General features: G+C 42.7%; 1 protein-coding gene across 3 annotated transcripts in view; it reads right to left on the bottom strand.

The window, feature by feature from the left end:
- Window positions 1–3422: 3422 nt before the first annotated feature.
- Window positions 3423–26533, bottom strand: part of LOC134585328 (G-protein coupled receptor family C group 5 member C-like) — a 29316-nt gene continuing 6205 nt past the window's right edge. Inside the window, exons 2-5 of one of the 3 annotated variants that reach the window (XM_063440739.1) lie at window positions 11457–12509; window positions 10889–10983; window positions 4610–4744; window positions 3423–4314 (exon numbers count right to left, since the gene is read on the bottom strand). In XM_063440739.1, the coding sequence (XP_063296809.1) occupies window positions 4288–4314; window positions 4610–4744; window positions 10889–10983; window positions 11457–12501 (1302 nt within the window). In that variant the 5' untranslated portion in view covers window positions 12502–12509 and the 3' untranslated portion in view covers window positions 3423–4287. Of the gene's footprint in view, window positions 4315–4609; window positions 4745–10888; window positions 10987–11452; window positions 12510–26533 lie in introns of those variants that run through there. The other 2 variants (XM_063440738.1, XR_010086514.1) reach the window with 2 other exon arrangements.

Raw genomic sequence — 26533 nt, 5'->3', positions numbered from 1 at the left:
CTTTTTGAAAGTTTATTGCATTTAATGAAACTTTTTTAGTTTTTAAAAAAATTCTGTATATTGTTTTTTTTTTGTACAATGAAAATGTCGCTTTCTAGCTGTCTGAGCGGCCATGTTGGGTCAGACTCTACTTTTATCCGACCAACCCCTGCTCAACCTGGCTTGCAGCAAGTTAGGTTGAGCGGCAGTTGGTCAAAAAAATCTATATAAATCATTAAAAAATATTTAACATAAACAATATAAATCAATGAAAAAATATAATAAACTATTAAGAGACAGGAAGTGGAAAATTGATGACAATTGTCTTTTAAGTCAAACAGGGTCCTTTGTATAACAATTTGCCTTGAATTAAATGCCTGGATTCTCACACTGTTCCATGAATGTTCCTTAAGGCGCCCAGAATTTGGTCTGGGGCATCCGATCCCTTTACAGGAAATTCTAATATTACCTTAATCAGTCAGCTGGAAGCGTTCGGAACCTTGTTGCAGCTGTAAATTCAGAGAATCCACTTAGATTTGTATTTTCCGTGATCTCAAACATTTCACGTCATCTGCACCTCTTGACGTCTGATAAACCATTAAAATAATGCTAAAACTATGTTTAACAATGATACATACATGGCTTGTAAATGCTGAGTAAAATGGAGTAGATTAAAGTTATTAACAAATAATATTTTTAGGTTTATATTGTTTGAATAAAACACCTCTTTTGTGTTTCTATGAGAATTATTCATGTTCTGTCTGTCTCCTTTCTCCTCCTTAAGATCTACAGCTTGGTCTATAGTTATGTTGATATCTCACACACGGTTTATTGCCATGCGACGATATACAGCTTATTAGACCAGATATTTCTGGACCTTTTGTTCTGTAGTTAGCTAACATTTTACAAAGGTTTGCTACCAATTAACATTGACAAACAACATGGGATACAATTTAGTTAAAAAAAATGACCTTAGTTCATATATTTCCATTCTTCCACCCATTTATCCTCCTATCCATCCTTACCAACCACCCGTCCATTCAGCCATCCATCCACCTACCCACCCATCCATCCACCCATCCATTCTTACCAACCACCCTTCCATCCAGCCATCCAGCCATCCATTCTCACCAACCACCCTTCCATCCAGTCACCCACCCATTCACCTACCCATCCATCCATCCACCCATCCTTACCACCACCCCATCCACTCATGCACCCAAACATCCATCCACCAATTCATCCACTCACACTTCTATCCATCCACCCACATTTCATTTACACTTCTACCCACCCACCTATCCACCCACTCACAATTCTATTTATCCATCCATCCATCCACACATCTATACATCCACACATCCATCCACCAATCCATCCACCCACCAAAACACGTGCCCATCTGTCCATTCATGCACCCTTACATCCACCCTCCCACACTCCTATCCATCCAACCACAAACCCACCCACAACCGCATCCATCCACCCACCTAAACACGCACCCATCCGTCCATTCATGTACCCTTACATCCACCCTCTCAGACTCCTATCTATCCAACCAGAAACCCACCCACAACTGCATCAATCCACCCATCCATCTACCCACCAACCCATCCATCCATCCACCCATCTACCCACCAACCCATCCATCCACCCATCCATCTACCCACCAACCCATCCATCCACCCATCCATCTACCCACCAACCCATCCATCCACCCATCCAGCTACCCACCAACCCATCCATCCACCCATCCAGCTACCCACCAACCCATCCATCCACCCATCCATCTACCCACTAACCCATCCATCCACCCATCGATCTACCCACCAACCCATCCATCCACCCATCCAGCTACCCACCAACCCATCCATCCACCCATCCAGCTACCCACCAACCCATCCATCCACCCATCCATCTACCCACCAACCCATCCATCCACCCATCGATCTACCCACCACCCCATCCATCCACCCATCCAGCTACCCACCAACCCATCCAGCTACCCACCAACCACCCCCCATCCACCCACCCACCAAACCTTCCATCCATCTACCCACCAACCCACCCGCCCATCCATCTACCCACCAACCCTCCCACCCACCCATCCATCCAAAACTTTAATGCTGAAATGAAAAAACTATCCAGTAATGAAGATCCCTGTGAGGTGATTAAAGTTAGTTTAATTAAATGGTCATTATAAAATTATATCATATACCGCCTGACAATTTCATTTGGAGTGTTTCCCAGAATAATGACATCAAACTTTATTTCATTTAAATAAAAGTTTATTTATCATTGACCACAAAAGGCTGTTATCTTGAGAAACCAACAGAAAACATCTGACGAGAACAGGTTTCTCAAACATTTCAGAGCAATTTAAACCCAGCGTGTTCTGTTACTGGAATCCAACTCATACACGCAGATCAAGAGTAAGAGCGATAGAGAGACATCCATCTTCTTCAAAAGTCCAAGGTGGACAAAATTTCAGAGAATCGAAAAAAGACTTGCGGAGCATAAGCATGCGCGGGGGCTTGGTTAGATCAGCCCACCCACAGCAGAGCTGGTTTGTCCTTTGTGTAACTGATTAGGTCCTGCCTGCAATTTTGAAGCAGGTTCAATTGGAAAACGCTAAATAAATTAACTATCAGGGTTAGCCACTAAAGTGTGAATTTCAAATTTAAGGCCAGAGTAGTTGAATAGGAAGCATAGCTGACAGATAATTTTTCTAGTTAGACTACGGTATTTTGATTCCCTTTCAATTATCACTTTGATTAATAGTCCTGTAGGTCTGGCTATCTTTGTCCTAAAGTAGTTATATCACATCTCAATTTTTAAGATTGCATTATTTAACTAAAATTCAGCTGGTATTACCAAAAAATCGATAAAGTCAATAAAACGTACAACTTTTCCTTAAAAATATTTTGCAGGACGTGTAACCTAATGAAATGTTTTCCGAAAACACTTATGTTGCAGGTGATACTGGGAAATAAAGTCCACCCGGATACCAGTGCCAGATGTTACCTATCTGTAGCAGTATTTATGGATAATAGAGAGACAGGAAGACAGGACAGGTTTTTAAAGGGAAACTGTCACATCTCTGGAATAAAACTTTGACAATTACCGACAACTTGTGTTGACCCTTTTTTTTCACGTAGCACTCCTTTTTCAATCAAATGTATATTAGAAATATAGAACTGACATCACAATCCGGCTCAGTGCTGGCACAGCCTGGCACAGATTGCACATACTATATTCTCTTCTAGTCACTGATTATCTCTGCCTCCAAGAAAGGTATTTGATGCACAATTTGTAGAGAGCTTTCCGCTGAGTGATAGCTGCAAAGGATATTTATTATATCACAGCAATGGACATTATAATAAAGATTGACTGCGATCCAAGATGGAGGCACCCAGGACTAGATATAATGGTAAATCCAGAGGTGAAGATTTCAACATTTAATTTTATTTTTCTGACTTCACAACCACATAATAATGTTTTAAATATAGTGAATCAATAAACACAATGTTATAATTCCTAGGAAGTGACAGGTTACTCTTTAGAGACAGGACAAGCGCACTCATGCAAAACACAACACATCCACACACACACACACACAAAGTGTAAAAACAATAATCTTTATATACAAAGTTATGTAAATAAAATATACACAAAAATATAAATTTATACCTTACTTGACTCTGCACTTGGGAGGGGAGCTGTAGCTGACATACAGGTGAAATCTAAGGACTTATAGGACTGATTTGTACGAAAGACACTAAAGATTCAGTAGCATAGGGGAGCAGCATTTTACCCTCTTACTACCAGAGGGGCATGAAAATAAACCTTTTTAATTTAAAGGCATTTGTGCAAAGTGTGTAACTCAGTACAGCTGCATAATGTAACGTCATAAAGACTTCATATCACTAAATGTGACTCTGCCAGGGGCCGGTACTGTGTTTACTAGTTAACGATTTGTTTGTAACTTTAAGGCTGATTGTACATAGAATTGAATGTATCAGTATTGATTTAGAATGTTGATATTAAATGCTAGATCTCAGTCTGTATCAAAAACAGTAACATTTAAACAGTGCTCGAGAAGTCCTTATGATAAACAGCCATCAGTAACCCATAATTTGACATGTTAGGAAAATATTGTATCAAAGATAATCAGCTGGAGAATAATGAAGTCCTATAGGTTAGTACAGCACGGTGCCCCCAGTTTCGGCACCCTTGCCAACATGGTTTGTACATAAAGTAAGAGAGGGCCCATCACGGATTTCGACAATTGGCGTAGTTGGTGGGATTTCACCACTTGGTGTATGGCGATTGAGACTGGAGAAGAAAAAAATGGAAACATTGTTAAAATTAATATTACTATTACTTGTTGTTCTGTGACCTATTAATCATTGAATGGTATATATTCAATTACAGTGTTTTCATCCTAAGCTCCAAGGGTCTGTCTGTTGGACAATTTGTTGTGAATTGCAAACTCTGGCTTCATGACAAAAAATGGAAAAAGTGGCAGCTGGGACATCCGAGAAAAAAGCTGCTTTTCATTTTGCCAGGGTCAGGGTCATTCCGACTAATTTGTGGTTGTGTTTGGTGAAAAGAAAATAGATTTTTTTACCTGTATGTTATTGGATGCATTATTTCTGTTGTGTGGCACATAAGCATCATCAGCCCGTATGGTTGCATTTGCACTAGAAGCTGGGTGAGTGTTGGCAGTTGCTCGGGGAATTATAACATCGTACGGACCCTCCGACTGTGGGAAGACAAAAGACAATGGTTAAGAAATATCATTTAACTTGTGTTATGAAACGCTTCCTCAAAAATGTGTATTGGTCACTATTTGTTTTTATGTGAGCAACAAGGATGCAGGACCACCCCAAAAGTGAGTGGGGTATAGCCGACCATTGGTGGATCAGAAAGGAAATCCCTATAGATATATACCACTATGCCTACCTATAGATAAATACCACTATGCCTACCTATAGATATATACCACTATGCCTACCTATAGATATATACCACTATGCCTACCTATAGATATATACGATATGTATCGGTTTGCCCACCTATAGATATATGCCAGTTTGCCCACCTACAGATCAAGATATATGCCAGTCTGCTCTACTGCACTTTTATTATGCCTGGGTGGCCCACAAGCATTTGTCATGACAGAAGCCACTACCTAGTAATCTCCATTCTAGCGATTCATAACCTTTTATTATTTTGAGTCCCATATTGTATGTGTGGCATGTACTTGGCAGCCCATGTTACAATTATAAAATGACCCCATCCTTCAGCTTTTACCCCATCCTTCAGCTGTTACATAATATATAAAATATAATTCTGAAAAGCAGCCTAGTCTTTTCTCTAGGTCAGAGAGGTCTCTGTTGCCCTGGGAAAGGTGGCGTAGCTTCAGAAAGCAATTTATTGTAGGCAATTGCCCAGAGTCCAATGAATACGATGCAGATATTCTACCTACTGGGGACACATTGTAATCACACCGAGTCCAATTTTAGAAGACATGTTGGAAATGTTCCCAGTTATCCACTACCATTTCAGTAAAATAATTCTTTATGTCACATTTTAACCTTGCTCCTCTAAATTGCTGCTTGTGTTTCCCCTTTTTTGGTATAAATATTCCCTCTCTGTTCTTTGAATCCCTTTATATAACTGAATGTTTCTATGATAACCGAGAGTTATTAGCGAGGCCGTGCCAAGCATTGCATAACGAGGAGCCATACAGCTGGGCTCAGACAGAATCACAGCACTGTACATCTTGGCCGGAACACACTAACAGTTACACATTTACAGTTTGCAGGTAGAATTGGTCTGCACCAGCTCCGGGATCTAATTTCACTCAGTTGGCAGTGAGATTAATAGCTGTCGGACTGCCCTGTGGTTTCACTCTGGAGATAAGCGTCCCAGAACTGAGGGCCTTTTATGCGCCAAGCACCCGTGGCAAAGTCAAGAAGCAATAGAGTTTTTTTGGAAACTGATTTCTGATTATGAATTTTTTTTTTTTTTTACTTTGTCTTTTTCTGAGTTTTCTAGATACAATCGCATAACAAAAATCATAAAATAAACCATTTGGGCTTATTTATTATCAGTGAATAGAATTATATTATCGAAGGTTACAGATTCATCAGCTTAACCCCTTAAGGACACATGACGTGTGTGACACGTCATCATTCCCTTTTATTCCAGAGGTTTGGTCCTTAAGGGGTTTAAAGGACCACTATAGTCACCCAGACCACTTCAGCTTAATGAAGTGGTCTGGGTGCTTGGTCCAGCTAGGTTTAACCCTTTTTTCTATAAACATATAGAAACTGTTATGTTTACCTATGGGTTAATCCAGCCTCTAGTGGCTGTCTCATTGACAGCCGCTAGAGGCGCTTCCGCGCTTCTCACTGTGATTTTCACAGTGAGAAGACGCCAGCGTCCATAGGAAAGCATTGAGAATGCTTTCCTATGAGACTGTCTGAATGCGCGCGTACTCAGCCGATGACGGGAAAGGAGGCGGTGAGTGTTTAACCCCTTCCTCACCCTAGAGCCTGGCAGGAGGGGGACCCTAAGGGTGGAGGGGGCCTAGAGACCCTATAGTGCCAGGAAAACGAGTATGTTTTCCTGGCACTATAGTGGTCCTTTAACTCGAATATAAAAAAAACACCACACTGCGCCAATCAGATGTTCTCTATGGGACCATCTGTTTGACTGGTTTGGATCATTCCGATCCTCCATCCCATTGTCCCAGAGCAGCGTACAATGAAAACGTGAACCCCTGTGACAGACAGACTGACTGACTCTGCTCAATAGAGGAATTAAACAATATCTGCAATTCTGCAGTGAATTTGTGAAGTTGCAACTTTAGTTCCTCGTTCCGTTCCTGCCGAGAATAGTCCCAAATGCTTGGGATATATTTAGAAGCAGAAATGAAATGAAGTTACATGTTTTAGGCTTATTATGTTGAAATCCTAACACATAATTATTATGGGACACACGGGGCTTGTAAATTGTGTGTCCACTGAAGTCGAATTTCTTGTATTTCTATATGTTGAGCCAAATGTTCCTGGAATGTATCGAATGTTTTGTGATCAGTGATACAGTGAACGTGTGGATAGACCGAGGAGAAATGGCGAAGTAAGACTTTCTAAACTCCAACAGAGGAAAAAAATTAAGGAAAGTTGGGCAGAGGTTGTAAAACGCAAACGACAGAGCTGGCTGTCACGTTCGGGGTCTGTCTCACTTCAACCTTCACTTCACGTCAAAATGATCATCTCCAGATATGAAAGTGGTGAAAAACTAACCACCCATTTTTCATGCATAAATAATGCTAAAAATGGGATTTTTCCCCTCAAATTCTTAAATTCCAAAAAAACAAGTGTCAGTAGAAAGCAATTTAAAGGGGTAGGCTATGCACCATAACCACTACACTGTAGGGGATAATGTGCCAGACAGAATTGGTGCCTAAAGTGCTCACACAGCAAGTGTTTTGCTATTTGGATGAAAGTCATTGGTTGAGAATACCAGCTGATCAGTAGAAATTACATTACATGTGGCAATCGTGCTCAGAATGTCCTTTTAAGCAAAACATTCCCCCCCCTTACGTTGCCTTTCAAACCAGCTCACCATCACCACCTCCACCTGCTGCTTCTCACAAGCATAACGCCACCATCACCACCTACACCTGCTGCTTCTCACATGCATAACGCCACCATCACCACCTCCTCCTGCTGCCTCTCACAAGTATATCACCACCATCACCACCTCCTCCTGCTGCTTCTCACAAGCATAATGCCACCATCACCACCTCCTCCTGCTGCCTCTCACCATCTCACTGACATCACCTCCTCCTGCTAGCTCTCACAAGCATAATGCCACCATCACTACCTCCTCCTGCTGCTTCTCACAAGTATAACACCACCATCACCACCTCCTCCTGCTGCCTCTCACAAGCACAACACCACCATCACTACCTCCTCCTGCTGTCTCTCACAAGCATAATGCCACCATCACTACCTCCTCCTGCTGCTTCTCACAAGTATAACGCCACCATCACCACCTCCTCCTGCTAGCTCTCACAAGCATAACGCCACCATCACCACCTCCTCCTGCTGCTTCTCACAAGCATAATGCCACCATCACTACCTCCTCCTGCTGCCTCTCACAAGTATAATGCCACCATCACCACCTCCTCCTGCTGTCTCTCACAAGCACAATGCCACCATCACCACCTCCTCCTGCTGCTTCTCACAAGCATAATGCCACCATCACTACCTCCTCCTGCTGCCTCTCACAAGTATAACGCCACCATCACCACCTCCTCCTGCTGCCTCTCACAAGCACAACACCACCATCACCACCTCCTCCTGCTGCCTCTCACAAGCACAACACCACCATCACTACCTCCTCCTGCTGTCTCTCACAAGCACAATGCCACCATCACCACCTCCTCCTGCTAGCTCTCACAAGCATAATGCCACCATCACTACCTCCTCCTGCTGTCTCTCACAAGCACAATGCCACCATCACCACCTCCTCCTGCTGCTTCTCACAAGTATAACGCCACCATCACCACCTCCTCCTGCTAGCTCTCACAAGCATAATGCCACCATCACTACCTCCTCCTGCTAGCTCTCACAAGCATAATGCCACCATCACCACCTCCTCCTGCTGCTTCTCACAAGTATAACGCCACCATCACTACCTCCTCCTGCTAGCTCTCACAAGCATAATGCCACCATCACCACCTCCTCCTGCTGCCTCTCACAAGTATAATGCCACCATCACCACCTCCTCCTGCTGCCTCTCACAAGCACAACACCACCATCACTACCTCCTCCTGCTGCCTCTCACAAGCACAATGCCACCATCACCACCTCCTCATGCTGCCTCTTACCAGCTGCCTAAAATGCAACAACTTCAAACTTAGCACTTTCCTTCACATTCAATGCCAACCCCATAGTCTACAATGCCACAGTCCTGCCAACAGCCTAATTCTGCTTTGAGATTACATTTGATGCTAAATTTTCTCTTTCCTTGCCATCTAATCATTAACCAACTTCTTTATTTTCAGACTCGATTGTATGCTGTGGCAGATTACTGTACGTTATAATTGTTTGTGTGGTTACATTAACATACTTTGTGGACAGTTCTGACATTTGTAATAAAGTCTCCTGTACATGCGCACTGTTGGCTAACTCAAGTTTCTAATTGTTACAATAGACATTAAATCTCAGTCTGATAATGGGTGACATTATCCCCCCCCCCCCCCCCCCCATTTCCCTTTTTTCTTTTACAGAGATTTGTATTTTCTGATTCCCAGTTTGTCTGCTATATTCTAATTCACTAATGTACTCTGCTTAGAAATGTGCAATCAGTAGCCCCAAGTGTTTCCCAAACTAGTCATATATTTACCAAAAGGACAATTTTAAAGGTAAGTTTAATTCTCTTTTTTTAACAAAACATGGCTTCTCTCATCTCTGAAAGAAGAAAAACCACAGAAGTTATAGAATTCTATAGAGTTATTTTTTAAAGTGTGAATTCAAAGTGATTTTTAAATTTAAGGCCAAAGTAGGTGAATGGAAAGCATAGCTCATTTAGAGATTATTTTGGCTGTTGTGACCTTAGAGGGACACTCCATTGCCCAAATTCAACAACAATAAATAAATAAATTAGAAAAAAAATCACTGTTTAGTAGATATACCCAAATTAAAATATGCATGCATTTAATTATGCATATTTTGAAAAATAGCTTGTAAAAGATATAGATCTCTTGTCTGCAGCCTTTACAAACCCTCCCCTTCTAACCCCGCCCAGACTTTCTGTGGCTGTCCAATCACAGCCTTTCCAATGCAGCTCGATGAGAAGTCTTTACAAGGCTGGCGCTCTGGGCAATTGCTGCCTCTTGGGTTTATTTCCAAGGAGCTAAACAAACCAGGAAGTAACAGGATTGACTGTCTGACTGACAGCCAGGGGGGTGTAACTAGGTTAATTTATAAAAGTGTCAATTTCTATTGAAATGTGCACTTTTTGAAAAATAATATAAAGAGTATACACACTTCCCATATAAAGCATTCAAGCAAGCTAAAGTGCTTTAGGAGTCTGGAGTGTCCCTTTAAATGTGAAATTCTTAGTGAATAACCCTATGAGGTGATTTTGCGTAATTATGTTAACTGCCTCCTCTCTTTGAGTGCAGGTAAAGTCTCCAATAAATGAGTTACATTTCTGGAACCAATTGGAATCTTCAGGCCACCGATGGGACAATCAGAAGCCCTAAATTGCACCCCGAGCTGGCCACATTCTGTTAAGTTTGAAATACACTATCAATCAAGTTGTTTGTTTAATTTTTAAACATGATCTTTTATTGTGTGTATTGAATTATTGTACAGTAATCCTTTCTAAGAAAAATATGCTCGAACAGTAAGGAAACGTGTATTTGTCTTTTAAAGGATTATTGTACATATTGCTGTTTATCCATACTTGTTTTTTAAACCATCTACTCAATAAAAGAGGTTCTGCTCAGTGAGTGCATTCACGTTGGTGATTATAGATATGTAAGTGGTGGCAGGGTCTGCTCGGAGAGTTGAAGGATGAGTTTCAGAAGTGTTGGCAGTTTCTGTGCTAAATCTGACTAACGCTGAGAACGGATAAACAGAGCTGGCCGTGTTAAACATTTTAGAAAGGCTGTCTTTCCTGGACGGCCAGCAGATGTATCTGGAACAGTTGTTCAGTGTTCTCTGCAGTTTGCACAGTCACTGAACAGCCCGCTAAACTCTCCATCCGACATTGAAGTAGAAGAAAAAAAAAGTAAAAGGGCAAACAACCAACACTCAGATTACGGCCAACCACAGACTCCGCATGTCACCAAAGCCTTTGCTGGAAGAGAAGGGGCCCTTACCGTATTCTTGTTCATAATTGCCATCTCCGTGGGCTGGTAGACACTGCCTCGCATCTGCCCGTTATAGCCGCTGTAAGGGGACATGGGCTTTTTTGCTGCTAAAAGATCAGATGAGATAAGGTTTAGAATTTTCCATGCAGTATACTATCTCTCTCTGATTGGAGAAGATACGGCCAACTCCTATATGTAAAGAAAGTGTAGCTATGACCGGTCGATAAAATATTAGGGATGGAACTCGGGCGTCCATCAACTGGGCAAAAGGGACATTGGGGCAAGACTAACTTTTGATCATTACCCTTTCACAACTAACCTAACCTAGCTAACTGCAGCTCTAACAAACACTTATCCCTGGAGAGGATAAGCTATTTCTTACTTCATATGACAAAATAAAAGCTGGTATTTAGAAATATTGCTGTAACTTCTAGCTTACCTGAATACAGGAGCAATGGCGGGACCTGCTTTCTTTAACTATCTTACTCCTATCCATATTTATGTACACCAACTATTTTACATTGTTACGGAAACTGACACGTTGTCATGAACAAGTTGTGTTTATGTGGACACTTACCACCGGCTGGCTCATCCATGGAGAAGGCTTTGTTCTCTACATAATTGCTTTGGGAAATCTGTTCTTTTAAGATGGTTTCATAGCCCACACCACGAGCTTGGTATCCTTCCTCCTCAAATGTCTGTTCCAGATTGGGCTTGGTCAACTGAGAGATCTCCGGGATTATATAGAAGAAGATAAAAGCCCAGGCGTTAGAGACCAGAGCAATGGCCAACGTGGGGTCATCCCAGTACGAAGATTTGTTGAGCTGAATATTCCCATATACGTACATAACAATCCACACTATCCAAATGCAGATGGACAGGAAGAGGGTGATCAGAATGAAGATGGCGTGCTTGCCCCAGTGACCATAGCGGCCACAAAATGCTGGCCAGGCAGTCACAAACCCAGCCAGAATGAGGAACATGACATAGATTAACGCCATAACAAAGTCCTGATTGGCAATAGCGCATGGTTGTCCCAGTGTACTGGCTGTGCGCACAATGGTGATAATAAGCCACTCTGTGTTGATAATAACCTCGACCAGTGTAAGACAGAGAGCAATCAAAAACACCCACCAGCCATTGGGTCCTCTGTTTCTTCGCACAAGGCAATTGAGGCTGATTCCATGCGACCACAAGGCGGAGAAGCACATAGCGAAGAAAACTCCAAATAGGAACCTCCGTGATGCACAAGTGGAGAAGTTCTGTTTGACAATTATATCAAAGACTAAGCAGAAAAGTCCAGTTGTTCCCACTAGGAAGAAGATCTGAGTCCCAAGTATGCTTTTCTTCCTCGGATCCTGAATGAAAGGCGTACTGGCTACTAAGACGATGATAAGGATGAAAGAAGACACAATGCCAGCGCTGGTAATGGCCTCTAACACAATACCCCAGGCAGAAGAGAGATCACAGAGATAGTAGTAAATTGGATCTAAACCTTGCCCACATCCAGAAGGAACTGCTGTGGTGGTCTGAGCATTGCTTAACGATGAAAAACTCAAAATAACCCACAAGGAGGTCATAACGGCCCAGGCTGGGCATGGCCATGCTGATTGAAAATTCATGGTTTGATCTGCAAAACAAAAAATGAGGAAACAATATGTTAGAATAAGAGAAGTATGTCCTGAACTGCTGAAGGCAACGTGGGTGATCGGAACTAGAAGCACAGTGTTTAACCTGCTAGACAACAAAAATATTTTAGAGCGACAGAAGGATTTTTTTGTTATGGGTCATAGAAGGTCTTTCCTTTGTCCCAGTAAACTCTTTTGAAGAAGAAACTGTCATGATCTGCTCTGCTCTGTTCTGATGTCTGGACTTGGCTTCTGGTATCCAGTACTCTTTTTGCTATTCTTGCTTAGCTTTCTTGGGTTTTTGGTTTTCTAGTCTGTCTGGTTTTCTTTATGCTGGGATTTCTGGGTTCATTCCTATAGTTCGTCCCTGGATTTCCCAGTCTCCAGGTTTCCTTTAAATGTTTGTTTTATGTTGCCACACCCGTTTGTTTTCCATCATTCCCTCTGTTTCAGAGTCCTGCAGGCAGCTGCTCAAAGCTTCTGCCCTTTCTTGCAGATAAGTGCTATATATGTCTACTTAGGATGTTTTAGCATACATTAGGCAGTGTAGGACCTGCCAGATATGGGGTACATTGGCGTTGTTGGCAGGCGTATGCAGTGTATGATCATATAGTATGACTAAATCCCCATGATTTTCATATGTAGTACTTAGTTATTTCTCCTCTTGTTTTGCCTATGTTATCTTGTCTTGTTTTAGTTTGTATACCCAGTCCATGTACAGTCCTGTCCAGTCATGCCCATGTTATGTTCATGTTTTCCTCATGTCTTGTGTATATGTTCTGGGTTTAGCTTCCTATCCTTCTCTGGTTCTGGGCTCTATTAGTTCTGTCTTGTTTTCATGTTTGGTGTCTATCTCTAGTCTTGCCTTGTTTCTAGTACTGGATACAATCTTGCTGCAGAGCCTCCCTATTAAGCTCCTGGGAGGTCTGCTTAATTTCCAAGCTCCTAGTTCCTGTTATCCGCATAAACGGAATCAGGGTCTTGGTATGTGGCTGCACAAACGCTGGTGCTCAACACCAGGGGGCGTGCGGTTACCCTGCACCATACCCTGCTAATCCACCTCCACGCTGAAGACTCCCACTTAACATCAGGCATAATGGGTCCCGGTCCACGCCCCGCCGCCTGGACACTGTGTCTGGGTTCCGGGCACCGGACTACCACCCTGACAGAAAAAAATTCTACCCGTGCTGCACATTGTGGGTGATAGGTGTTGCCATCTCCCTGCCTTTCCATGTCCACACATGCCTGCCGTGTTAATACATTCCCCATGATTCCAAAAACATGCAGAGAATCATAGGTTTACATTTGCATGGTATGCCAGAGTGTGCCAACCGAGCGTTGGGCAGAATTGGAAATAAAAGATAAACTATTGGTGATTGTCTATTGTAATTTCCCCTTCACCGAAGTAACAGTTCCTCTTGATATAAATCTTAATAGAACACATAACTATGAATTCATATTCAATTCAATTACTTTGCTAAAAAAAAAAAAAAAATCTAATGCATTTGTTTAATTCTCATTTCATAAACTTTTCATGGTTATTTATTAACATGTGAATTGTCAAACTGAATTCACAGCAAATCCTAAATTTTAGACCAACGCAGTGACAAAAAACATACCGTCTTTGGAAAATGACTTTCATGTTCAGTTGACCTATTATGGCCTAAACATTAAAATTCACTTTGAATTCGTGACAACTTTTGTAAATCACCTTGGTTGGATTTTGAATAGAAATTCTTGGACTTATTGGCACCTCTGGTATAGGGAAACCCACTTAGGATTAGGAATTAATAAAACTCCCATTCATTGAAAACCCGAGCATGTGGCTGCTGCTTTAACATACGGTCAGTAGGGGGCAATGAGATGGATTAAAACTTACTTTTATCATGGAAACATTTTTCTGCATGTTTTGACAGACATGCCAACGTACTCAGAGGGCCACTTTGGACACCCTTGGTTTAGAATGTACTCAGAGGGCCATATTTGGACACCCTTGTTTAGAACGTACTCAGAGGGCCACATTTGGACACCCTTGGTTTAGAATGTACTCTGAGGGCCACATTTGGACACCCTTGGTTTAGAACATACTCTGAGGGCCACATTTGGACACCCTTGGTTTAGAACGTACTCAGAGGGCCACATTTGGACACCCTTGGTTTAGAGCGTACTCAGAGGGCCACATTTGGACATCTTTGGTTTAGAACGTACTCTGAGGGCCACATTTGGACACCTTTGGTTTAGAACGTACTCTGAGGGCCACATTTTGACACCCTTGGTTTAGAACGTACTCTGAGGGCCACATTTTGACACCCTTGGTTTAGAACGTACTCTGAGGGCCACATTTTGACACCCTTGGTTTAGAACGTACTCTGAAGGCCACATTTGGACACTCTTGGTTTAGAACGTACTCTGAGGGCCACATTTTGACACCCTTGGTTTAGAACGTACTCTGAAGGCCACATTTTGACACCCTTGGTTTAGAACGTACTCTGAGGGCCACATTTTGACACCCTTGGTTTAGAACGTACTCTGAGGGCCACATTTTGACACCCTTGGTTTAGAACGTACCCTGAGGGCCACATTTTGACACCCTTGGTTTAGAACGTACTCTGAAGGCCACATTTGGACACCCTTGGTTTAGAACGTACTCTGAGGGCCATATTTTGACACCCTTGGTTTAGAACGTACTCTGAGGGCCACATTTTGACACCCTTGGTTTAGAACGTACTCTGAGGGCCACATTTTGACACCCTTGGTTTAGAACGTACTCTGAGGGCCACATTTGGACACCCTTGGTTTAGAACATTCCAGGATGTTTTACTCCAGGTGCTTTTCGTTTTCAAATGGTTAAAAAAACATTCTGCTTTAACGCATGACTACACACTGCTCACGTTTGTTTAAAAGAAAACAGTGTAACCTGGAATACATTAGAAAGTCTAGTTTTTTCCAGTCCAAGCCGTGCATGCGCGGCTGACGGGTTATAGAGCAGCACAAAGCACCTCGGGCTGTTTTAAGGAATCTCTTTTAGAACAGGTTTATTTCTCCAAAGGACATTGATGAATAGGTTGAGACTGAATGCTTGTTTGAGTAGGATCCTCGGCAACCTATGGTCCCTTTAACATTCTGTAATTGTCTCATTTATTGTTACATTTCCCCCTTTTATAATATTGTAAAGAGCTGCTTTAAATATAGCTTACAAAGTCTCTGTGAGCAAAGCCACTGGTACAGCGCAATAAGAGGACACTACCTTGTCTACCTCCTTGCCCTTTAGTATGTAGCATTCACATGCTGCAGGATGGTAATTACATAACATATTTGCTACTAGCAGTGTTAGAATTCTACATACATGTAGGGCAGGACTTTTCGTGCGTTGTCCAAAGTAGAGGAAATGGGAAATGTCTGATTTAGACAACTTTCCCAATTTGATTCAGTGGGTGGGTCTAAAATGGGCGTGACAATTGTTGTATTTTAAACGGATAATTATTGCATCATATGTAATAATTTATAGAAATGCCCTCAAAATGTGTAACCTTATCATATTATACACTCAGATACACCCACGACATGGAGCTCTGAGAAAAGAGGGATATTAGGATAGAAAATAGGGACAGAATGATTTGGGTGCAAAATAGGGACTGTCCATCCTACATAGGGACACTTGGGAGGTATGTTATATCACTCTTGCTATATATAATGTGCTTTGTTTTCACCAGTAAAGAATTACATATGCTGTATATTATTTAATTACATCTCCTTTGTATGTAATACTTACTCCTTCCTTACTACCTGTGATTGTCAGATTCAGCACCGAGAGCACAGCTCCTAACCCATATCAGCTATAGCCTTACAGAAAATCTGAATTAATGCTTGCGGTGTTTTTGAAGGGCTGGTTTGATTTAGGAAAATCACTAAATAGCAAATACACGGATGAAGAAAGATTGGTAGAATGAAACAATCTGTAGGCTTTTTTTGTTTACTTATATTACTTTGTACCAGTAATTCTAACAAAGTCCCATTGTGGGGTAGATTGTAAAGTGACTCGGTCAATGCCCTGTGAGAAATAAATCGTGTATATAAAAAAAAGTCTTACAAATTACTCGGAAGGTATAAAAACACAAACCATTTTGCTGCATTGTGTATTTATGTTAACGCCAATTCATTGTGCCTCTTTGATATGGCTCTGTGAAACGAGCTGCCATTTAATAAAGAACGGATTTCAATAATGCCCTTTCCAAAGAAGTCACCAGGGGGTCTATTCATTAATTACCAGAAAGGCAATTCCAACTGTGTCTGCCGTGCAAAGGCAGAACTGAAAACCGTTCGCCTTTTATCAGAGTTCAGGACAAACGGAACCCCAGTTCTTCCAAAGCTTAGCTTCGAAAACTAACAGATTTATTCTTTAACGTGAGCTTTCAAAGTGAGTTGCAAATTTAAGGTCAAAGTAGCAGAAGTGGATAAATTCTCAGTCAAGTCAGCTTTGCTTCACTTCAACTACTCTGGTCTGAAATTTGAAATTCGCTTATGAGTTCTCGCTGAATTCTCACTTTATTAAATAGCCTCTAATTTGGCGCCATTCGTGCATATGTAGCAGGAATTTTGCCAGAACATTAACCGGCTTTGCTGCCGAACCTGCAAACTCATTGGGTTTCTTAATGCATTGGGTAGGGTGTAAATGGGTGCTCCGCTGAATTCCTTGGTTGGAGCACAAATCCTGAGATCATCGGCTCCGTGAAGTATCAGGAATTCAAAGTGAATTTTATATTTTACAATAGATGAACTGAAAATTGAAATCATAGCTGAATTGGTGAATTTATATAATTTGGATATTTAGGCTTAACATCACTTTAAGGTTCACATTGAATTCTTCACAAATAATATTAAGCTGTCAGTGTTATCATGGTGTCAATCCAATCTTAATAACATTCACTAGTATTTAAATCGGATATTATGAAAAGAGTTTAATGGTAACAGTTACACTTTGTAGCGCTTTTTTGATCATTAGCCAACAGGAAAATGCTATCACAACAGAACCCATGCAAAGACAAATATCTGGCATTCTTTAGGGCCATTCAAACCCCTTACATATGATTATGAGGCTTACAAACGCCTCTTTGAAGAGAATTTCCAGTCTTACCTGCAGATCGCAACAATTAGAAAGGAAGATTATGTTAATAAAAATCAATTCTGAATCTATGGGAACAAAATGTTCACCGGTTTAATAAATCAGATCCCCATACTGGGAATCCTTCAAACACGTCTTTCTATGGCCGAAGCTTCGCCTCGATCTCTAGAAAAAAGACTTTCCTGCTTAGGGTAGAATACGAAGATCGCACACGATAATACGGGGCCACGAAACATGATAAAATGATCTGGTGTTTCACAGCTGTTCATCCTATGGCCCTTCATTCGGAAGACGCAGTTACAATGTTTATTGAAGTCTCTTGCTGTGAGGCTGCCATTGATTAGGTAACACAGCCGGGACAGACAAATAACGTCCTGGATTTCTGGTATTGAAACCAAGACGTGATACAAATATAAAAAGTGAAAATATAATTATCCCTACATTGAATCGCTGTTATCACCACTGTCCATTTCGCAGAAAAGTGCCCCCGGGCAGAATACCCAAAATACCCAGATTACTATACCTGGCCGAGTACCCAAAATACCCGGATTACAATACCTGGCAGAGTACCCAAAATACCCGGATTACTATACCTGGCAGAGTACCCAAAATACCCGGATTACAATACCTGGCAGAGTACCCAAAATACCCGGATTACTATACCTGTCAGAGTACCCAAAATACCCGGATTACTATACCTGGCAGAGTACCCAAAATACCCGGATTACAATACCTGGCAGAGTACCCAAAATACCCGGATTACTATACCTGGCAGAGTACCCAAAATACCCGGATTACAATACCTGGCAGAGTACCCAAAATACCCGGATTACTATACCTGTCAGAGTACCCAAAATACCCGGATTACTATACCTGGCAGAGTACCCAAAATACCCAGATTACTATACCTGGCAGAGTACCCAAAATACCCGGATTACTATACCTGGCAGAGTACCCAAAATACCCGGATTACTATACCTGGCAGAGTACCCAAAATACCCGGATTACAATACCTGGCAGAGTACCCAAAATACCCGGATTACTATACCTGGCAGAGTACCCAAAATACCCGGATTACAATACCTGGCAGAGTACCCAAAATACCCGGATTACTATACCTGTCAGAGTACCCAAAATACCCGGATTACTATACCTGGCAGAGTACCCAAAATACCCGGATTACTATACCTGGCAGAGTACCCAAAATACCCGGATTACTATACCTGTCAGAATACCCCAAATACCCGGATTACTATACCTGGCAGAGTACCCAAAATACCCGGATTACTATACCTGGCAGAGTACCCAAAATACCCGGATTACTATACCTGGCAGAGTACCCAAAATACCCGGATTACTATACCTGGCAGAGTACCCAAAATACCCGGATTACAATACCTGGCAGAGTACCCAAAATACCCGGATTACTATACCTGGCAGAGTACCCAAAATACCCGGATTACTATACCTGGCAGAGTACCCAAAATACCCGGATTACAATACCTGGCAGAGTACCCAAAATACCCGGATTACAATACCTGGCAGAGTACCCAAAATACCCGGATTACTATACCTGGCAGAGTTACCACAATACCCGGATTACTATACCTGGCAGAGTACCCAAAATACCCGGATTACTATACCTGGCAGAGTACCCAAAATACCCGGATTACTATACCTGGCAGAGTACCCAAAATACCCGGATTACTATACCTGGCAGAGTACCCAAAATACCCGGATTACTATACCTGGCAGAGTACCCAAAATACCCGGATTACTATACCTGGCAGAGTACCCAAAATACCCGGATTACAATACCTGGCAGAGTTACCACAATACCCGGATTACTATACCTGGCAGAGTACCCAAAATACCCGGATTACTATACCTGGCAGAGTACCCAAAATACCCGGATTACTATACCTGGCAGAGTACCCAAAATACCCGGATTACTATACCTGGCAGAGTACCCAAAATACCCGGATTACTATACCTGGCAGAGTACCCAAAATACCCGGATTACTATACCTGGCAGAGTACCCAAAATACCCGGATTACTATACCTGGCAGAGTACCCAAAATACCCGGATTACAATACCTGGCAGAGTACCCAAAATACCCGGATTACTATACCTGTCAGAGTACCCAAAATACCCGGATTACTATACCTGGCAGAGTACCCAAAATACCCGGATTACTATACCTGTCAGAGTACCCAAAATACCCGGATTACAATACCTGGCAGAGTACCCAAAATACCCGGATTACTATACCTGGCAGAGTTACCACAATACCCGGATTACTATACCTGGCAGAGTACCCAAAATACCCGGATTACTATACCTGGCAGAGTACCCAAAATACCCGGATTACAATACCTGGCAGAGTACCCAAAATACCCGGATTACTATACCTGGCAGAGTACCCAAAATACCGGATTACTATACCTGGCAGAGTACCCAAAATACCCGGATTACTATACCTGGCAGAGTACCACAATACCCGGATTACTATACCTGGCAGAGTACCCAAAATACCCGGATTACTATACCTGGCAGAGTACCCAAAATACCCGGATTACTATACCTGGCAGAGTTACCCAAAATACCCGGATTACTATACCTGGCAGAGTACCCAAAATACCCGGATTACTATACCTGGCAGAGTACCCAAAATACCCGGATTACTATACCTGTCAGAGTACCCAAAATACCCGGATTACTATACCTGGCAGAGTACCCAAAATACCCGGATTACTATACCTGGCAGAGTACCCAAAATACCCGGATTACTATACCTGGCAGAGTTACCACAATACCCGGATTACTATACCTGGCAGAGTACCCAAAATACCCGGATTACTATACCTGGCAGAGTACCCAAAATACCCGGATTACTATACCTGGCAGAGTACCCAAAATACCCGGATTACTATACCTGGCAGAGTACCCAAAATACCCGGATTACTATACCTGGCAGAGTACCCAAAATACCCGGATTACTATACCTGGCAGAGTACCCAAAATACCCGGATTACTATACCTGGCAGAGTACCCAAAATACCCGGATTACTATACCTGGCAGAGTTACCACAATACCTGGATTACTATACCTGGCAGAGTACCCAAAATACCTGGATTACTATACCTGGCAGAGTACCCAAAATACCCGGATTACTATACCTGGCAGAGTTACCACAATACCGGATTACTATACCTGGCAGAGTACCCAAAATACCCGGATTACTATACCTGGCAGAGTTACCACAATACCCGGATTACTATACCTGGCAGAATACCCCAAATACCCGGATTACTATACCTGTCAGAATACCCCAAATACCCGGATTACTATACCTGTCAGATACCCAAATACCCGGATTACTATACCTGGCAGAGTACCCAAAATACCCGGATTACTATACCTGGCAGAGTACCCAAAATACCCGGATTACTATACCTGGCAGAGTTACCACAATACCCGGATTACTATACCTGGCAGAGTACCCAAAATACCCGGATTACTATACCTGGCAGAGTACCCACAATACCCGGATTACTATACCTGGCAGAGTACCCAAAATACCCGGATTACTATACCTGGCAGAGTACCCAAAATACCCGGATTACTATACCTGGCAGAGTACCCAAAATACCCGGATTACTATACCTGGCAGAGTACCCAAAATACCCGGATTACTATACCTGGCAGAGTACCCAAAATACCCGGATTACTATACCTGGCAGAGTACCCAAAATACCCGGATTACTATACCTGGCAGAGTACCCAAAATACCCGGATTACTATACCTGGCAGAGTACCCAAAATACCCGGATTACTATACCTGGCAGAGTACCCAAAATACCCGGATTACTATACCTGGCAGAGTACCCAAAATACCCGGATTACTATACCTGGCAGAGTACCCAAAATACCCGGATTACTATACCTGGCAGAGTACCCAAAATACCCGGATTACTATACCTGGCAGAGTACCCAAAATACCCGGATTACAATACCTGGCAGAGTACCCAAAATACCCGGATTACTATACCTGGCAGAGTACCCAAAATACCCGGATTACAATACCTGGCAGAGTACCCAAAATACCCGGATTACTATACCTGGCAGAGTTACCACAATACCCGGATTACTATACCTGGCAGAGTACCCAAAATACCCGGATTACTATACCTGGCAGAGTACCCAAAATACCCGGATTACTATACCTGGCAGAGTACCCAAAATACCCGGATTACTATACCTGGCAGAGTACCCAAAATACCCGGATTACTATACCTGGCAGAGTTACCACAATACCCGGATTACTATACCTGGCAGAGTACCCAAAATACCCGGATTACTATACCTGGCAGAGTACCCAAAATACCCGGATTACTATACCTGGCAGAGTACCCAAAATACCCGGATTACTATACCTGGCAGAGTACCCAAAATACCCGGATTACTATACCTGTCAGAATACCCCAAATACCCGGATTACTATACCTGTCAGAATACCCCAAATACCCGGATTACTATACCTGGCAGAGTACCCAAAATACCCGGATTACTATACCTGGCAGAGTACCCAAAATACCCGGATTACTATACCTGGCAGAGTACCCAAAATACCCGGATTACTATACCTGGCAGAGTTACCACAATACCCGGATTACTATACCTGGCAGAGTACCCAAAATACCCGGATTACTATACCTGGCAGAGTACCCAAAATACCCGGATTACTATACCTGGCAGAGTACCCAAAATACCCGGATTACTATACCTGGCAGAGTACCCAAAATACCCGGATTACTATACCTGGCAGAGTACCCAAAATACCCGGATTACTATACCTGGCAGAGTACCCAAAATACCCGGATTACTATACCTGGCAGAGTACCCAAAATACCCGGATTACTATACCTGGCAGAGTACCCAAAATACCCGGATTACTATACCTGGCAGAGTACCCAAAATACCCGGATTACTATACCTGGCAGAGTACCCAAAATACCCGGATTACTATACCTGGCAGAGTACCCAAAATACCCGGATTACTATACCTGGCAGAGTACCCAAAATACCCGGATTACTATACCTGGCAGAGTACCCAAAATACCCGGATTACAATACCTGGCAGAGTACCCAAAATACCCGGATTACTATACCTGGCAGAGTACCCAAAATACCCGGATTACAATACCTGGCAGAGTACCCAAAATACCCGGATTACTATACCTGGCAGAGTTACCACAATACCCGGATTACTATACCTGGCAGAGTACCCCAAAATACCCGGATTACTATACCTGGCAGAGTACCCAAAATACCCGGATTACTATACCTGGCAGAGTTACCACAATACCCGGATTACTATACCTGGCAGAGTACCCAAAATACCCGGATTACTATACCTGGCAGAGTACCCAAAATACCCGGATTACTATACCTGGCAGAGTACCCAAAATACCCGGATTACTATACCTGGCAGAGTACCCAAAATACCCGGATTACTATACCTGTCAGAATACCCCAAATACCCGGATTACTATACCTGTCAGAATACCCCAAATACCCGGATTACTATACCTGTCAGAATACCCCAAATACCCGGATTACTATACCTGGCAGAGTACCCAAAATACCCGGATTACTATACCTGGCAGAGTACCCAAAATACCCAGATTACTATACCTGGCAGAGTACCCAAAATACCCGGATTACTATACCTGGCAGAGTACCCAAAATACCCGGATTACTATACCTGGCAGAGTACCCAAAATACCCGGATTACTATACCTGGCAGAGTACCCAAAATACCCGGATTACTATACCTGGCAGAGTACCCAAAATACCCGGATTACTATACCTGGCAGAGTACCCAAAATACCCGGATTACTATACCTGGCAGAGTACCCAAAATACCCGGATTACAATACCTGGCAGAGTACCCAAAATACCCGGATTACTATACCTGGCAGAGTACCCAAAATACCCGGATTACAATACCTGGCAGAGTACCCAAAATACCCGGATTACTATACCTGGCAGAGTTACCACAATACCCGGATTACTATACCTGGCAGAGTACCCAAAATACCCGGATTACTATACCTGGCAGAGTTACCACAATACCCGGATTACTATACCTGGCAGAGTACCCAAAATACCCGGATTACTATACCTGGCAGAGTACCCAAAATACCCGGATTACTGTACCTGGCAGAGTACCCAAAATACCCGGATTACTATACCTGGCAGAGTACCCAAAATACCCGGATTACTATACCTGTCAGAATACCCCAAATACCCGGATTACTATACCTGTCAGAATACCCCAAATACCCGGATTACTATACCTGTCAGAATACCCCAAATACCCGGATTACTATACCTGGCAGAGTACCCAAAATACCCGGATTACTATACCTGGCAGAGTACCCAAAATACCCGGATTACTATACCTGGCAGAGTACCTAAAATACCCGGATTACTATACCTGGCAGAGTACCCAAAATACCCAGATTACTATACCTGGCAGAGTACCCAAAATACCCGGATTACTATACCTGGCAGAGTACCCAAAATACCCGGATTACTATACCTGGCAGAGTTACCACAATACCCGGATTACTATACCTGGCAGAGTACCCAAAATACCCGGATTACTATACCTGGCAGAGTACCCAAAATACCCGGATTACTATACCTGGCAGAGTACCCAAAATACCCGGATTACTATACCTGGCAGAGTACCCAAAATACCCGGATTACTATACCTGGCAGAGTACCCAAAATACCCGGATTACTATACCTGGCAGAGTACCCAAAATACCCGGATTACTATACCTGGCAGAGTACCCAAAATACCCGGATTACTATACCTGGCAGAGTACCCAAAATACCCGGATTACTATACCTGGCAGAGTTACCACAATACCCGGATTACTATACCTGGCAGAATACCCCAAATACCCGGATTACTATACCTGTCAGAATACCCCAAATACCCGGATTACTATACCTGGCAGAGTACCCAAAATACCCGGATTACTATACCTGGCAGAGTACCCAAAATACCGGGATTACTATACCTGGCAGAGTTACCACAATACCCGGATTACAATACCTGGCAGAGTACCCAAAATACCCGGATTACTATACCTGGCAGAGTACCCAAAATACCCGGATTACTATACCTGGCAGAGTACCCAAAATACCCGGATTACTATACCTGGCAGAGTACCCAAATACCCGGATTACTATACCTGTCAGAATACCCCAAATACCCGGATTACTATACCTGTCAGAATACCCCAAATACCCGGATTACTATACCTGTCAGAATACCCCAAATACCCGGATTACTATACCTGGCAGAGTACCCAAAATACCCGGATTACTATACCTGGCAGAGTACCCAAAATACCCAGATTACTATACCTGGCAGAGTACCCAAAATACCCGGATTACTATACCTGGCAGAGTACCCAAAATACCCGGATTACTATACCTGGCAGAGTTACCACAATACCCGGATTACTATACCTGGCAGAGTTACCACAATACCCGGATTACTATACCTGGCAGAGTACCCAAAATACCCGGATTACTATACCTGGCAGAGTACCCAAAATACCCGGATTACTATACCTGGCAGAGTACCCAAAATACCCGGATTACTATACCTGGCAGAGTACCCAAAATACCCGGATTACTATACCTGGCAGAGTACCCAAAATACCCGGATTACTATACCTGGCAGAGTACCCAAAATACCCGGATTACTATACCTGGCAGAGTACCCAAAATACCCGGATTACTATACCTGGCAGAGTACCCAAAATACCCGGATTACTATACCTGGCAGAGTTACCACAATACCCGGATTACTATACCTGGCAGAATACCCCAAATACCCGGATTACTATACCTGTCAGAATACCCCAAATACCCGGATTACTATACCTGGCAGAGTACCCAAAATACCCGGATTACTATACCTGGCAGAGTACCCAAAATACCGGGATTACTATACCTGGCAGAGTACCCAAAATACCCGGATTACTATACCTGTCAGAATACCCCAAATACCCAGATTACTATACCTGGCAGAGTACCCAAAATACCCGGATTACTATACCTGTCAAAGAACCCAAAATACCCGGATTACCATAGCTGGTGGAGAACTCAAAATACCCGGACTACCACAGCTGGTGGAGAACTCAAAATACCCGGACTACCACAGCTGGTGGAGAACTCAAAATACCTGTGAGAGACCTGACCAGTCATTTGGGACATGCGTGGTATCTACATGACATATCCGGGCTGGCATGTTGGCAGTCTAATTTGCTAAGCGCTCAGCACCAGGGGGATAAAATGTGATTCGGACCCTCGAAGTGGGAACTACCCAAAGGGTGACATGGGGTATCCTTCATACCCTGGATAGGAGGGACAGAGAGTGGATTTACAGTTACTGCGATCACTAGGGAGGGGGCCCTGGGTTATATTCCTGCACTATATAGGAGTATGGGATAAGATATCAGAAGGAAGTAGTGGACAAAGCTTTTAAAGAGGTAATCCCTGGAGTAAAATGGCTGCCAGGCAACAAAATCCCAGAAAACCTTAGAGATATATTAAATGCCGGCTCAGCTTTAATATCCAGCTCTTTAATGCTCTGCTCGTTAATATCGTGCTCATTAATAACCAGCATATTACTATTTTTTTTTCTAGTGAGTAGATATTTATTTGACATATAAATATAAATGTAAGCACACAATTGACTTGAATAATTTTAAAAGATCTTCTGTTCTAAGACGGGGATTTATTTACTAAATTGACAATTGCGGAAAACTAATGGGGAAAGCAAACGTTTTAGGCAAAAACAGAGAAAACTGT

This window comes from Pelobates fuscus, unplaced genomic scaffold, assembly GCF_036172605.1.
Source record: "Pelobates fuscus isolate aPelFus1 unplaced genomic scaffold, aPelFus1.pri H_4, whole genome shotgun sequence".
Classification (NCBI taxonomy): Eukaryota; Metazoa; Chordata; class Amphibia; order Anura; family Pelobatidae; genus Pelobates; species Pelobates fuscus.
Note: the sequence above shows the minus strand (reverse complement) of the source record. Positions and strands in the feature narration are given on the sequence as shown.